Source organism: Plectropomus leopardus, chromosome 11, assembly GCF_008729295.1.
Source record: "Plectropomus leopardus isolate mb chromosome 11, YSFRI_Pleo_2.0, whole genome shotgun sequence".
Lineage (NCBI taxonomy): Eukaryota > Metazoa > Chordata > Actinopteri > Perciformes > Serranidae > Plectropomus > Plectropomus leopardus.
In genome coordinates this window covers 20,885,541-20,901,400 of record NC_056473.1, presented here as the reverse complement: position 1 = coordinate 20,901,400, position 15,860 = coordinate 20,885,541, and the positions used below count along the sequence as shown (strand labels likewise).

At 40.6% G+C, this 15,860-nt stretch overlaps 1 protein-coding gene across 21 annotated transcripts in view; it reads left to right on the top strand.

The window, feature by feature from the left end:
* Positions 1-15,860, top strand: part of mical3a (microtubule associated monooxygenase, calponin and LIM domain containing 3a) — a 106,891-nt gene that overhangs the window by 42,330 nt on the left and 48,701 nt on the right. For all 21 annotated transcript variants that reach the window (XM_042495757.1, XM_042495761.1, XM_042495755.1 and 18 more), the window contains 9 exons: positions 7,857-8,257; positions 9,025-9,232; positions 9,380-9,496; positions 9,628-9,729; positions 10,405-10,560; positions 11,544-11,644; positions 13,584-13,841; positions 14,017-14,132; positions 15,343-15,469. In XM_042495757.1, coding sequence (XP_042351691.1) covers positions 7,979-8,257; positions 9,025-9,232; positions 9,380-9,496; positions 9,628-9,729; positions 10,405-10,560; positions 11,544-11,644; positions 13,584-13,841; positions 14,017-14,132; positions 15,343-15,469 — 1,464 coding nt within the window. In that variant the 5' untranslated portion in view covers positions 7,857-7,978. The remainder of the gene's footprint in view (positions 1-7,856; positions 8,258-9,024; positions 9,233-9,379; positions 9,497-9,627; positions 9,730-10,404; positions 10,561-11,543; positions 11,645-13,583; positions 13,842-14,016; positions 14,133-15,342; positions 15,470-15,860) is intronic.

The window sequence follows — 15,860 nt, the reverse complement described above, 5'->3', positions numbered from 1 at the left end:
ATTATTTAAATTTTCTCTTTATTTCTCTACTTTTTTCTTGTGAAGGATGGACTGCATTTTTAAATGGCCTCTCATGAAGCAATAGAGAGGCTCCATTTGAGGGGAAGCACACAGTGGGTTGACGGGAAAGAGAGAAGATGGCACATGGTACCGATAATGAGGCCGGCAAAGGAAGATGCCGCACGCACACGTTGTCCTGGTTCACTGAGTCTCAGAGCTTTGCAGACGTGATGAATTTGACTGAACATGATGTTTTTCCACTGCGCTGAGTATTAATGTGTCAGTCTGCTCAGCGCTTAAGAGACAACAACATGGAATTCATATGTTTATCGGCTCAGAGGCTGATCTGTTTGCTGGAGTCGGTGAAAATCTGCATTGGCTGTGGGAGCTAAAAATGAAGTGCTCAGCTGCACAGCGCAGTCGGACTGTAAGAAGCAGAAGTGATTCAAAAGCCAGATGGTTTGGAGATGGCCTCTGCCAGAAGCGAGTTGCGTTTCAGTCAACAAATGTTTGTGAGCTCTGAGGCTTTGTGAATTAGAGACACAACTGTCTGCGCTCCTGTCAGCTGCTTCTGTGTATACGAAAAGCAGAATTAGTGGTTTGCATAGGGGCATAATGAATATATCTGGTCAATAACAGATATCAAAGGACGATACACAGCTATTCATTCACCTCACTGACTTGAGCGTCATGTGTATTATCGTTCTTTTGGCATGCAGTAATAATGTTTGGAGTGAAGATCCGTTATGATTGAAATTTCATGTAATAATGTTTCTACCAGTTTTTGATCTTCTGGTTTTTACACTTTCTACACAGCAGTTTGTAGACTTAAATCTGAATAATATCTTTCAGACTTAGCTTGCGGCGTTTGACCCGAGGCATTGAATTCCCTTCTTTTGTTTACAGCGGCGGTTTACAGGGAAGTGCAGTCATGATGAGCGTCCCTGACAGAGCTTCGGTTCTTGTGATATATGATGAAAGAATGCACTTGGAAGAAATGACAGGCTTATTCTTTTAAGTGCATAGGAAAACAGCCCAATTTTATGAACGGAGTTGGTTTTGTGCATCTTACTTACACCTTAGTTATTATGCACAGCTCTACACAGGGACACACACACACACTTTGGGATTGCTGTGTATGGTTCAGACTTTACATCATAATTTTGTTACCCAATTATTCCTAACATTTGAAAGTTTGCTTTTTAATTTTAGAATTAATGATTGCATATAAAATGGACATGTAGCATGATGATAGATAGCTGTAGTGTTTAAAGTGATCTATGAAAAAGTACAAGAAAGGACAGAGAAACAGGTGCTGTGATGATTCATCTGTTATTTTGTTAAAGAAGATAACTTGGGCTGTATTTTTTTGATGGTATTGAGAATTATACCATGGCGTTTTTGCTTAATACACGACTTAAAAAATTCAACAATCGCCAAAATAGTTTTAAATTAAATCCTTGTCAAGTGACTTAACTAACTGACTGACTGTTTCAGTGTAACATGTAATTGCTTGAACTCGTATGAATTCTGTTCTGACTGAATTTTAAAGCAGCAGTTTGCTTTCTGTCTAAGAGTTGGACGAGAAGATTGATACCCATCTAACTGCTGTATGTTAAATATGAAGTTACAGCCAGGACATGGCTAGCTTAGGTTACAGACTGAAAGCAGGGGGAAACAGTTAGCCTGGCTCTATTCAGAGGTAAATACCACTAATGCTAAAGGTAAATACCACTAACAAACTAAATTTATTTTGCTTGATAGGTACAAAAACAAAGTTTTTCGTACTTCTTAAGCTACAGGATAATGGTTGTGAACTTCTCTGAGTTCCTAACCTAAATATTCTGCACATAACAACGAACAAATAATGGACAGTAAAGAGTTAACTGCTCCATTTTTGTTGGCAGTATGATGTATTTACAGCCTGCAGGCAGTCCCTGAATAGACCACACCTGCTGCTGCATTTCTCTGTAATTAGCATCATAGTCAAACTATAATGCAGCCATCTCCAGTGACTTATCATAATGAGTACAACCGGGATCTTAAGGTGATCATTAACTGCCGAGAACAAAGACAAAACAGCAGTTGTCTTAAGACAAACATGGATATATAAGCAGAGACATAAAACAGTCAGATTTAGCTGTTATTGCAGGTTTTTGGAACTGGTAAATAAGGTGCAGTTTGATGGACTTGGCTTAATGCTGTGCTTGTTCATCCATTATTGTGAAGGCATCCTCTGATCGAGGAGCAAGATCACATTGCATCCTGCAGACCCTCCTACTCTCTGCCAAATATCCTGATGGATGAGAGGAGGAGATATCACTTTCATCTCCAGGGTGTCCTCTGAGCATAGCTCATCCCTGAGTAGGACACTGACAAGGGACAAAATGCTATTTGAGGATAAACATTGATGCAGACACACTTATTCCTCAGTGCAGCTATGGCAGATGAGCAGTTCTTTTAAAATTTGAGGTCCATTATATTTCTGATCTGATGTATCATGACAAATAGGGTCTGTTACAGTATTATTTGTTATTAATATCATAATACAGCAATAAAATGGAAATTTGACTAATTTTAAGATATGCCATTTAGCTCCGATAATTACAATTATTTAGATATTAGTGGGACATGTTTTGGCATACATTAATTTTAATGTAACAATTAATTGTAATTTAATCATAATTGTATAATAAAAATGTATCTTTATAATAACCCCAAAGTATAGTCATTAGGTTAACTGATTAATTTAAAAAAGAAGTTAGAATAATTGAGAAAAAATTATTGATAGGTGCAGCCCTGCTGACCATGACAGCAATAAGAGAGCGCAACACCAAACTTCCTGTTCTTTGTTATAGTGACAGAGAAAATATGTTTTTGGATAAAATATTATTGTCTAATTTCTGTTGCTTTTATGTGTATTTTTTTAAGCCTGTGGTTTTGATCCTCTAATGAAAATGAAATTAGTCAGGGAGAATAAAACTGGAATAATGTGGCATTCCAGGTTGTTTTTTTTTAAAAAATTTCCTACAGTGAACAAACTAGCAAAAAACAAAAAAGCAAAACATACTACCAGTTGTGATTAACATTTACAATATACTATCCTGTTATTTATTACTGCTGGTAGCGACAGTGATAACAGTGCATAAATGCAGTGCTGTCAAATGTGTAGCCTAGTGGCCTAATCTCTGGCTCTATTTTTAGATTAGAGGATGATGTAATGCAGCCAGTAAAAAGCAAAGGCATGCTGTGTGTGCGTGTGTGTGTGCGCATACTGGGGGGTGGGGTGGGAAGGATGCTGTGTGTGTAAATTCTTGTGTGAATTCTGTGAATGCGTGAAATCCTGGCTGCAGATCATCCAGATGTCAGGAGATTTTGAGTGTGCGCTGAGCCAAAGCTGCTTTGGTTTTTTTTCCTTCTTTTTATTACCCACTTAAAACCATTTTGTTGGAATTTTAGACTTGTCGAAGGACACAGGAAATAGTTGCTCGTTTCACAAACACCTCCCCCCCTCACTTGATACTATTTTTGCTGCTGCTCTGGCCAGGCATATCGATGTGATAATCTGTCACCATTCTCCGCCTAACAGAAACACATGGTGAGCCATTTACTGTTGAGTGAGCATAATGTGTCTCTGCAGGAGGCTACTATTATTCAAATTATAGGCCAGGTTTATTGTTGACATTAAGCTGAGTCAGGGTGTAGCATGTCACAGCAGGTCTGCATGAGCTGCACATCTTTTGACATCACACACACACGCACGCACTGTGACACAGCATGTAAGTCAGTAGTTGCATTTCCTTCAAAGAGCTCAAACTGTGTTAAATGTTTACTGCTGGCTTTCTCAGATGTTTGTCATAAAGGTATCCTCTCATCCCCCAAACTTGCCTTTTGCGTTGCCATAAACTGTGTGTCTTTACAGTAAAATGAAAAGCTCACAGAAGGAATCACTTCAGTTTCTGCTATGAACAGGGGAAGTAGCATAACGAGACTAAAGCTGGGTCTCGCAAAAAAGATTTGATTTCACCATTAAGTGATATATAGCCCCTCTGAAACCATCCTCCCAAGTTCCTGTTCTGTTTGATGTGTCTTGTTTTTTTAGCTATGGATTTTTGAGGCTTTGAACGAGGAGTTTAAGATGACCTGCATTTTTCTACCCTGCCTCATGAAGCAGGCTCAGTGCTGGTAAATTACGATCTCTTTTCTTGTCTTCTAAAAAACATCCTTTTGAAAAACATCAGCGGGGTCAAAGAGCAGAGTGTAATGCTGGGTTCACACTGGACGCGGAAGTGCAACGATATCTTAATTGTTGCACAGCTGCCCTTCAGCAGTCGCCCGGCCGTTCACACTAGGAGCACATTTCTCTGTGCCGGTCAGCAGCAATTCTCCCTCTCGGCCCCTTATGATCACATGCAGAGCTCTGTCCCTGCTTGCTTGTGTGTCTCTGGCTGTGTGTCTGTGTGTGAATGTGTGTATCTTTGTGTGTGTGTCTGCAAGCCTGACTGAATTATAGTGAACTGAATAGTCTGCTCAGCTCACAGCAGCATCTCGAGTCCATGTGGAAATAAACAGGAGCAGGCTGATGCCTGATGACTATTTGAGTGACGTTTATGTATTTGCCCTGCCTATTTTCGCAGTCACTATTATTGACTAGAGAATTAAGGACAATCAATGCAGTCATTTGTAATAAACATTGGCTGTTTTGATGACACCCAATCAATCAGAGGATCCCTATTGTGTTGGAATTATTAGTGTTGGTGCTGTGATACAGACCACAACTGCTGCACATGCAATTTATTTTTTACACATTTTGAAGTTCTTGTCAAGCCATGCATGTTCCAGAGTTTGTACGGTCATGAAAAACATAGAAAAGTCAAAGAATTTGCAAACAGCAATTTCCAGACCTGGAAAGTTTTTGGAAAACCAAATATACCCTAAAAGTTTTGTAAAAGTCATGAAATTTTGTTTCACAACCCTGTATGATAGCACATGATGTGTTTAAGGGCCATTGGAAATTTGAAAATTCAACAATTTCAGTTTTTACAGTTTCTGGCCATGTATAATTTTTGATAATTTCTTTTAAGAAAACATGCTTTTCAAACCCGCCAAAGAAAAAAAGAATTCCTGTGGGTTTGGAAGGCATGTTTTCTTCAAAAATTGGTTGTAAAATAAATACAAACTACATCCATTTAAAGTTGTATGCCCCTCCCATAAGCCAAAATAAAAAAACAGAATTCCCTCTCCAGTACTTAAAAATCATTTGACCATTTGACATGCCTCCTCCTTTTTGCCCCACCTCTCCCCCAACAAGCAGTCCCTTAATTATATGTTATGTTCTTACTTCTTTATTCCTTTAAATATATATATATTAAAAGCTATTACATAGTAATAAAAAAGATCTGATCAGGAGTATCAGTGGCCATTTCAGAGAATGTATGGTGTTTGGTAAAAATGAAAAAAACACTCTGGTGTTCGCTCATAGAGGAAATGATGTAGCATTTTACCTAAATGCTTGTAAGAGGCCCTTTCTGTCCGTGCTGGCACTGCAGTGGTCAGTCCTGATCCTGACTGACTGAGGCAGAGCCAAACCCACAGCCCCCTGTTTTCACTACAGTGAGGAGTTGGCAGGGTGTGAAAAGGAGGCCAGCTGACCTCTGTACCTGCCTCCCTTTCATCATGTGTTGCCACTGGGACCGGACCGGACTACACTGGTCTTCATGAACTAGCTCGGCATCTTGCACAGTGGAGTGCAAAGCTCAAGCGTTCACAGAGAAAGTGGCTGACAGTGAATATATTCATGTGTGTTCATCGGGATTTCGGTTCGTCCCGTCTTCACCTGATTGGTGATTGTGAAAACATTAGATCCCAAACATAAATATTAAACCTCAGTGTCTTGATCTGCATTTTCACTTAACATTAGCTGATGCAAGTCTAGTGTTATTTCCCTCACACACACTGTGCACTCTTAAAGGGGTAGTTTGACATTTTGGGAGACACACATTTACTTTTCTGCAAAGGGTTAGATGAGAAGATTGATACCAATCTTAGCCTCTCAGTTGGCAAAGTCTCTGGTTCGTTCCCAGCTAGCAGGAAACATTCCCACAACATTGGCTAGCATTACCTACAAGCTATAAAGGAAACATTTTAAACTAAATGTAGTTTTTTTTGTAGTTTTAGTTTAGAACATTTTAAAAGCAACATTCAGAAAGTGTTACTGAGAACTGAGATTAGAGACTTTTTTTTAAAATGAAAATGCAATGTAATGTGATATGTTAATAAAAACCAAAACAACAACAACAACAAAAATGCAAACATTTTCAACGTTTCTTGATGCTTATAGAGAATGTTAACCTAACTTTCTGGGAATTAAAAGAAAACTTACAGCTGAAAATGTTATTAAAACAATGCATTGGTTTCATTGTACCATTCTCAGAATATTTTTAGAACCAAAACTTGCTAGCTGGGTTTGCTCTGTGATGTTGAAGATCCAAGTGATATTATATCCAAGAAGTTGAATTTTTCTGGCTTAATTAAGCCCCATTAAGCAATTCAACAGAAAGGAACAGGGCCCCATCTCCAATGCTGTATCCAGCTTTCTTTATACATCCATGGTAAAGACTGGAAACAGGGAAACACCTACCCCAACAACACCTCTAAAGCTCACAAATGAATATGTCATGTTTTTTTTGTAGTCTTTACAAAAACTGATATGATAACATATTAATTTGTGAACCTAAGAGATACTGTTTCATGCTTTTATACTAAGCTAAGCTATATTACGATAAAAGAATGTGTACATGTTTGCCAAAATGTCAAACTGTTCATTTGCTGATTTGTGTTCTTTATCTAATTTACGCTAGTTAGTTGTGTGTCATAATTGCTGAGCAGCTGTGAACCTCTCACAAGCAAAGCAAGTTTTGCCATTGCCTTGGGGAGCTAATGCAAACCAGAACCTTCTTTTCTGGTCATCATTGCCACTTTTGTCCTAGTGCTTTCGGCATTTCTTTCATCGATCTCTTATCCATTATCTTCTTTTTATACTCACACTAATATTAAGTAATACTTACCCTTTAAAGGCGGCTTGTGCTGCTAAATACAGTCAGAGTGAAAGTCAGAGGGCTTATCAAGACATTCCCGTCATGACAGCTGAGCGAAGAAACCATACAACATGATTGATCACCCTGAGGGGGAAAGCGTCAAACACATAAAGTAGCACCACTGCAAGTTATAGCAGGTAAACCACCGGCAAAAGACCAACTCTCAGTATTTGCACAGGGAGCCGTAGCAAACCAGCATTTCTGGCTTCTTGAGACACTGCTCTATGGCCCAATCCTTTTCTTGAATGACCAGGATTTTGTTTTGTTTTTTAGTGTTTGTGGGATGAACTGGCTATTTCCTGTGTCTGGAGTCTGTCTGGAGTTAGTGGTGCCACACAGACATGTCTTACACACTTGTTCACCGAGTGTTTCCTGTTTGGCTTTGTGTTGGTTCAGTGCCGTTCCTGTGTCCAGCAGCCTCATTCCTCGACAGATAAGAGGTTGTTTGAGGTCATATTCCTGCAGAAGAATGACTGAGACCTTAAATGACCAGGTCTTTATTCTCAGTTGAGCTTTGATCGCTTGTCCTACCAGCCATCATGCGTGTGATTGTCTAGTTAGGAAAGATAGGGGCCCATTCATTAAGAGCCTGCCAAAAAAGACACTCTCAGCTCTGTTCCTTGCATTTAATTTAAGTCTCTGTCGATGTTGGAACAAATAGTGTTGATATCATTTAATCATTAGAAAACTGGAAATCTTAGAAGTTTGCTTTTTTGCATTATCTTCACTGAGTTTTATGTCGGTCTGTCTTGCGAACAGAATGAAGATGCCTGAGGCTGGGAGTTAGAGCCCTCCACCAGAGAGAGTGTCAAGAGCTGGGGCTGGACCCAGAGACCCCTGCCTGGGGGTGAAGGGCCCTCACAGCCCTGTGTGAGTGGACTATGGGGGATGGAGGCGCCAGTGCAACTGGAGGAGATGGGGTGAACAAGTCCCATGTCCTGTTTGACAACTTCGTCCAGGGGACCACGTGTAAGGGCACACTCAAGGCCTTCCAGGAGCTGTGTGACCACCTGGAAGTCAAGCCTGGCGAGTACAGGATCTTCTATCACAAGCTCAAGTCCAAACTCAACTACTGGAAGGCCAAAGCACTCTGGGCAAAGTTAGACAAGAGAGCTTGCCAGAAGGAGTACAAGAAGGGTCGTGTCTGTGCCAACTCAAAGGTAAGCGTGGATCACTGCAAACTGTAGGCTTCATTGAAGGGCTGTTTTGCTTCTCGGTTGCTTCAGTTCAGTAAGAGCTCAAATTTGATCCTCGATGTTAAGGAATCATGTAATGTGATGCTCATGTTCGCCAGCCAGACCGGTGTTTGATTGCTTTAAGTGAAAGGACACTGCAGGGACATATTTTTATTTCTGTTGAGTTCACTTAAGTTCACAAATCTGATTTGTTACCTCCTGCGGTTAGCAGTGACCCCAAAATAAGGGCTCAGGCTGATAAAGGGACTTTATTATTGTTTTTGGAAAGTTAATGTGTTGAATTGAGAGACTGTGATTTACAAATGGTAGTTCACTTAAGTTGACCAACGTCATGTATGACGTCTGGATTTAGCTTAGAGCTCACTCTAAAATAATGTAACTTGGCTAAAAAATGTCATAGATGAAAATGTTGCAAGCTCAGAAAAAAAGGAATGAGTGTACTTCGACTTGACTTATCGTACCTAGGTGATCTTAACTTACTGTACCTTGACGTTTATTGCCTTCACAGATTTTTTTTATTCTCTTCATGTGTTCCATCTCATTACTTACCTCATATTATTTGGCAGATTTTTTAATGTGAGCTAATGTTATGTTATATTATGTTATAGTCTCTTATCATTACTTATGTTTTCAGCCTGTGACAAAGGATGAGCTGTGTCCTAACTTTGGTTATCCATGTGTATGTTGTTTCTTATATCTCATCTGTAACATCTGTGTCACTCTGTATTTAGTGTCTCATCATTGGTGCGGGACCATGCGGCTTACGCACAGCCATCGAGTTGGCTTTCCTGGGAGCCAAAGTGGTGCTGCTGGAGAAGAGAGATGCCTTCTCCAGGAACAACGTGCTGCACCTCTGGCCCTTCACCATCCAGGACCTCAGGGGCCTCGGGGCCAAGAAGTTCTATGGAAAGTTCTGTGCTGGTGCTATTGATCATATCAGTGAGTACACTGGACGTGTTTTGCTCTCCTGTGCTCATAGGACATATTTGCTTGTCGGAAGTGATTGTGTCATAAGTACATGGAAGATGCACTTGTGGAATCTGTAGCTCATTCAGATGCTATTTTCTTCTCTGTATTGTGTTGTAGGTATTCGTCAGCTTCAATTAATGCTGCTCAAAGTGGCTCTCCTGCTGGGCATTGAGATCCATGTCAACGTAGAGTTCAAGAGTCTTATTGAGCCTCCAGAAGATCAAGAGACTGAAAGTGAGTCAAACTGCTTGAAGAAAAGCCAAAGAAAAATGAATGGAAACAGAACATGTGTTTCGTCTGTCAGAGACTCTAAGCTGGCTCTGTGAAAGCATTTCTGTCTGATTACACACGCTGTGTTTTCTCAGGGATAGGCTGGAGGGCTGAGGTCCACCCCAGGACGCACCCTGTCAACGAGCTGGAGTTTGATGTCATCATTGGAGCAGATGGAAGGAGAAACACACTACCAGGCAAGTCTGCATGCACTGACTGGGAGAAGTGCATTAGCAATGCCATTTTTTCCTTGACTAAACAAGGTAAAGCACAAACAACACTATTTGTTTTGCTAAACCAGCTTGGAGGTTAGTCAGAACGATTATGATCTCACTTGTGTACAGCTGTGGTGCGCTGCCTGACCTCACTCCTCTCCTCACGTATGAATGAGCATTTGTCCACATCTGTGTGTGTGTGTGTTTGTTTGTGTCTGGCTGCTACATCCAAAGAGAATTTCTGACGGCTCTCCCAGAAGAGCAGAATAGGAATTGTTGAATTGGCTGTCTGTTTCCTCTATGAGTGCTGGGGCCTCACACACAGCCACACTGGCAACGGGAACCCCTGTGGAGTAGAGTGCCATGACCCCTCTCTGTACTACTGACTGCAGTATCAATGAAGGGAAGCAGGGGGCTCCCCCCGGGATAACCATGAACTGCAATCACACGGCTTGAAAAACTAAAAATCTGTTTACGTTGTCATGATGCAGAACATCTGGTCGCATTTATAGCATACAGGGTGCAGTTTGATGTAAAAGCAAACATGAATCGTTGGGTTTAGCTCTTTGTTTTTGGATTCATGGTGTCACAGTTCAAGTCTGTGCCCCTGATTCCTGACCTTGAGGGCGGCTTCCTTCCTCGTGTAATTTTCTGCAGGGTTTCGGCGTAAGGAGTTCCGGGGCAAGCTCGCCATCGCCATCACTGCAAACTTCATCAACAGGAATACGACAGCAGAGGCAAAAGTTGAAGAGATCAGCGGGGTGGCCTTCATCTTCAACCAGAAGTTCTTCCAAGACCTCAGAGAAGCAACAGGTCTGTCACAGTTTGATTTATTGCATGGCTTTAGGGACTTATGTTGTTTTCTAGATGTAACACCCCAACACTGTAAAATCTGGAAAGTTAATCTTACTTGAAATAATCTTGGAAACTGATTGTCTTAAAAAAAGAAAGTAAATATAACTCTTAATTGTTTACTTTATATTTAAGTGTTAAGTTTACTTGTAATTAAGATGTCTTTAGTGAAATGACATTGTTCTTTCTAAGTGTTAACAAATACAGCAAACCAGGTTAGAGATAAGTTGATCATGACAAAGAGGATTTTGGCAATGATGACGTTAGGACAACTATGAGGTCTGTTCTGTTAACATGTTTAAGAAAATACAAATATGATTGATTAGTTTGCAGCAGATTACAGATATATAGCACAGTAAACTTGCTTTACTGAAGATACTAAAACTTGATTTAATTAAACTTGTCATTTTTAAGTTGCAACACCTTTACAGAATTGAGTAAATATAACCTAATTTTAACTGAACTTAACAGTTACCAGGCCTCAGCCCCAGCCCCGGATAAACGGAAGAAAATAGATGGATGGACAATTAGATATAAAGTAAACATAAATTAAGATAATAAGTATATTTACTTTTTTTCAAGACAATCAGTTTCCTAGATTTTTCGTTGCGAAATCAATTTGTCAGATTTCACAGTGTAGATACTGCATTAAAAAGTATTCTAATACTTGGAAGCACTGGAAATAAAGGAATAAAGGTAAATTGGGGAAATAATCCTGTATTTGGAACACATGTCTGCTTTTTTCAGCTCATCCAATTAAAATGGTTACAATTAGGTCCAATGCCAAGCCTGTCACAGTTTATTGCTGACATGACAATGTCCCCGGGGCTTTGGTTACGTGCTCTGAGTCGAATAATTGCTCCTCTAATGATGACATGACAGCCAATAAGGAAAACAATTGTGTTTGCTATATAACAATACATCTCTTCTCTTGGGCTCTCTAGGTATTGACCTGGAAAACATCGTCTACTACAAGGATGACACACACTACTTTGTGATGACTGCCAAGAAACAGAGCCTGCTGGAGAAAGGAGTCATTTTGAATGTGAGTGATCAAAATCCAGATCTAAGCTCGGTGTGTTGTGTTTGTGTGTTTAAGAGAGAAATGTTGCATCTCATTCTGTCTCTCTGTAGAAGATATAAAGGCTATATGCACCCACAGGCTGACAAAATCAGAAGTCTGTTCCTCTCTTTTATTTTTGTCTCACTCTCTTTCATTCTCTCAGTCTTTTATTCTCTCTCTCCTCATGGCCAGTATCAGCCTAATGGTCTAACCAAGCCAACAGTGTTCAGGAACAAACTGCCAACTCAAGCACACTCACTGAGTGTTTGTGTCCTCACTGTGCACGGTAGTTTCCTCTTCCTGGCCACTTTCCACAGGAAACAGGAAAGACCTTTTTACATGTCTGTCTTCATGTACAAATTTAACTGAAGGTGTGTTGTGTTAGTGTGGTGGCTTTTAGGATTTTAAATCACCTTAAAAGTCTTGCTTTTACAAACACAGTCACAGTCATCATTCTTCAGATAATCTTAGATGTGAGTGCAGTGCTGTGTGTGTTCTCATACTGAGCTGATGACATTAATGAGGTTTTGGTATAAACTAAGCCAGAGGGGATTTGGAGTATGAAGGCATGTGTTAATGAAAAGTCATAATTTAATGGTTTAGTAACTTCTGGGAGTTCCCTTAAAGTCAGAGATCCTTTTATAGCATTGGCATTGACTCTGTCCGGCCCCTTGGAAAGGAATAAAGGAAGGGTGGAAGCGATGGCATGAGAGCGGTGGGTCTGCACAGTTCAAGGCAGCACTGAATCAGAAAACAACCCTCATTCATATCTTCCACTACCCTGCCCTTCCCTTCACCGACCACCACCAGCCTGGCATAGCACAGCCAGGGAGCCTGAAGATGGAAGAATGTGCCTCTCACCGCCCTCTGTGAAAACATGTCACTTTGAAAGCATGCAGTGATTTGATGCTACATGTTGGAGCAACTTGTGAACTGCACAGTTCATTCCACTGCAAGTGCTTGGACCTCTTTGTAGTGCAGTCAAGTCTTGAAGGGGCTGTCAACTTCAGATTGTTCCTCAATTTACGCAACGTCACTGTTGCCGAATGTCACATATCCCTGTCACGAAAATTTATTACACTCCCCTTTTCAGTGTCAGTTATCTTGTGAGGGTTTATTTCCCCTTCCCAAACAGCTGAATATTTCATGTAGTCTGAATAACTTCTGAGGGCAATGTCAGTGTCAGTGTTTTTCTTCAGCTATTAACACACATTTGAATCTGGGTATCTAAATAATAACATGTGATCACACACCTTTGTGTTTGACACCTGATGTTAAAGATATACTATTAAAAACAATGTATACACTTAAACAGAAGTAATCTCTCAATCATCATGTCTGACCCACTAGAAGTGTGTGGTGATGTATTTTTCTGCAGAGACTCTGCCCTCTGCCTCTATTTTCTTATTTTCTGCGTTGGGACGTTAATGGGTGTATAACCCCACAGCCCTCAGGTGATGCCAGGGCTTTTAAAAAAAAGGTGGCGAAGAGGTGCTAGACCGTAAGCAACAGCAATCCAAGAGACACAGCTCAGATGAAAACATAAATATTGCGAAGTGAATCGCCAACAATTGTGTATCTGGAATTAGCTTTAACTTTCACTTTTGCTGCATAGTATACTTTTTAATGAGTGTTTTCAGTGTCTTTATTGTGCTGGTATTGTGATCAAAAATATGCAACCAAGTTTGGTTGAGCTGGCAGACTTTTTAGAGATATGGACTGTGTCAGGTTTTGGGTAGCAATGCTAATGTGTAGTAAAGTGTGTGTCTTGCATCATGATGAGTTTTAGTTTGAAGATGTGCTGCTTCCTGAATGGCAGATTATGAAACTTCTAACTGTTTCATCACATTTTTCTGGACATCTCTGCTTTTAGTAGCCTTCATCTAAATGCCATTTCGAATCTCTCTTACCTGTCCTGTAGGACTACGCAGACACAGAGATGCTACTCTCCAGGGCTAACGTGGACCAGGCTGCCCTGCTGTCTTACGCCCGTGAGGCTGCAGATTTCTCCACCAACCACCAGCTGCCCACGCTGGACTTTGCCATCAATCACTATGGCCAGCCCGACGTAGCCATGTTTGATTTCACCTGCATGTATGCATCAGAGAACGCTGCCATGGTGCGCCAACGCAATGGCCACAAGCTGCTGGTGGCGCTGGTGGGCGACAGCTTGTTGGAGGTGAGTGAGACGGCAGAGTTTTTAACGCTTTCCATGAGACTACGTTTAACTGTTCTACACTTGAAAATGTTCTTTTTTATCTTGTGTCACAGTTTCACAGTTTTGGTTTTCTATATATTTTGCTCTTCTGTGGCCATATTTGGTTATTGAATGTGGTGTTCACTGTCGTCTCCAGCCCTTCTGGCCCATGGGCACTGGCATCGCCCGAGGTTTCCTGGCAGCCATGGACTCAGGCTGGATGGTGAAGAGCTGGGCTCAGGGAAAAACGCCTCTTGAGGTTCTGGCTGAGAGGTGAGGGTGTTGAAATACTGAAATACAGAGACTCAATGTGCTCTTGTACTTACATTCTGTCACACGCGTGAACACACACACACACACACACACACATGAACACACGCAAACACACACACACACACACACACACACACACACACACACACACACACACACACTTTCTCTCTCTTCAATCACACCCTTTTATCTGTAAGTGCTTTACTAGGAAATGTGCCTGTATGTGATTGCAAGCTTCAGTACCGCCTCTGCTAGTGGTAATGGGATAAGAGGTTCTTGTACAAACTGATTGGAATGTGACTTCTCTGTTCTGCAGTTACTCTGTGCTTTTCAACAATGTTAATGTGTTGTTTTCATAATCTGTTGCAGTAGTTTCTCCCTATATTCCCCTCCAACCATAAAGGCCTTTACACACTGGGGCTGTGACGAATAAATGAGAAAATGTAAAATGGTCTCCTGCATTAAAGCTATTCATACCGGCAGCAATGCAACTATGCGACAGTTGCAACAGGTCTGCCATAGTGGAACACGCACAAACATTAATCTTGCTGTGAAAAAAATGTCTACTTTTCACCACTTAATATTTGCGTTATCTGTTACAGTGCGCATGATAAAAACAACAGTTTGACAAGCTGTATTGATGTACTCTTTTGAAACCTGAGCAAATCGGCATGGTTTCTTTTGAAAAAATGAGAAGGCAAGAGCAACAAAAAAAGAAATGACCCCTGCAAAATAAGAATTAGGAAAAGGAATGAGAAAATTATCTAAATTAGTAAAAATGAGAGGAAAAAAGGCAAACAAGACTTGGAAAAAGTGCTTAAAAATATAATTCTGTAATCTAAATTTAAATATGTAAGTTTGGTAATTGAAATAAATATAATGACTAGTATAGCTTTTATCTTTTCCCCCAAACATTTTCCCCTGACTTTTTCAGAAATAATATTCTAAATTTACTAATTTCTTGCAGTTTGTGGAACATTTCTTACCAAATAGCCTTTTTTTCCCCATGTTTTTGAAAGAAATCACACCAATTTGCTCAGGGTCCAAATGTTTAAATACTTGTGAAAGGCATCTAAAAGCAGCACAAGAAAAGTAGCGTTGCTCCAGGTTTTAAAGGATTTATCGCATGAAAAGAAAACACCCTCTTGTGTGTAAAGGCCTTAAGACTCAGCTTATATTGTGCATGTGAATATCTTTGTCTTTGCTTTAGGGAGAGTATATACCGTCTACTACCCCAAACCACACCGGAAAATGTCAGTAAGAACTTCAGTCAGTACAGCGTGGATCCAACCACACGCTACCCCAACATCAGCCTTAACTTCCTCAAGCCCAGCCAGGTGAGTCTGAGAGCCAGCACATCTAGCTGCCATCTTTTATAGGCAGCATGTTTGAGTTGTTCCGATACCGATTCCAGTATCGTGAATACCTCCAATACAGCTTAAAATGCTGGATCAGGTATCAGCAAATTTGCTAGGCTATGCAGTGATCTGATACCGCATAATTTATCAATAAACTTTAAATTTGTTTCCAATCTGGATGAAATAGCAGTTTTCACAGAAATCAGTTCTTCTTGGCTGCTCTAACACTGTAGCCTACTCACCGTTGGCAAAAATGTCAGCCAGTTGGCAATAATTTACACTGGAAACTCCCACCAGTAAAATACGACGTGTAGGCTCTTGTTTCAAGAGGTGGCACTACAAGTAGTGTTTCCAATGTCAGCACCAGCAA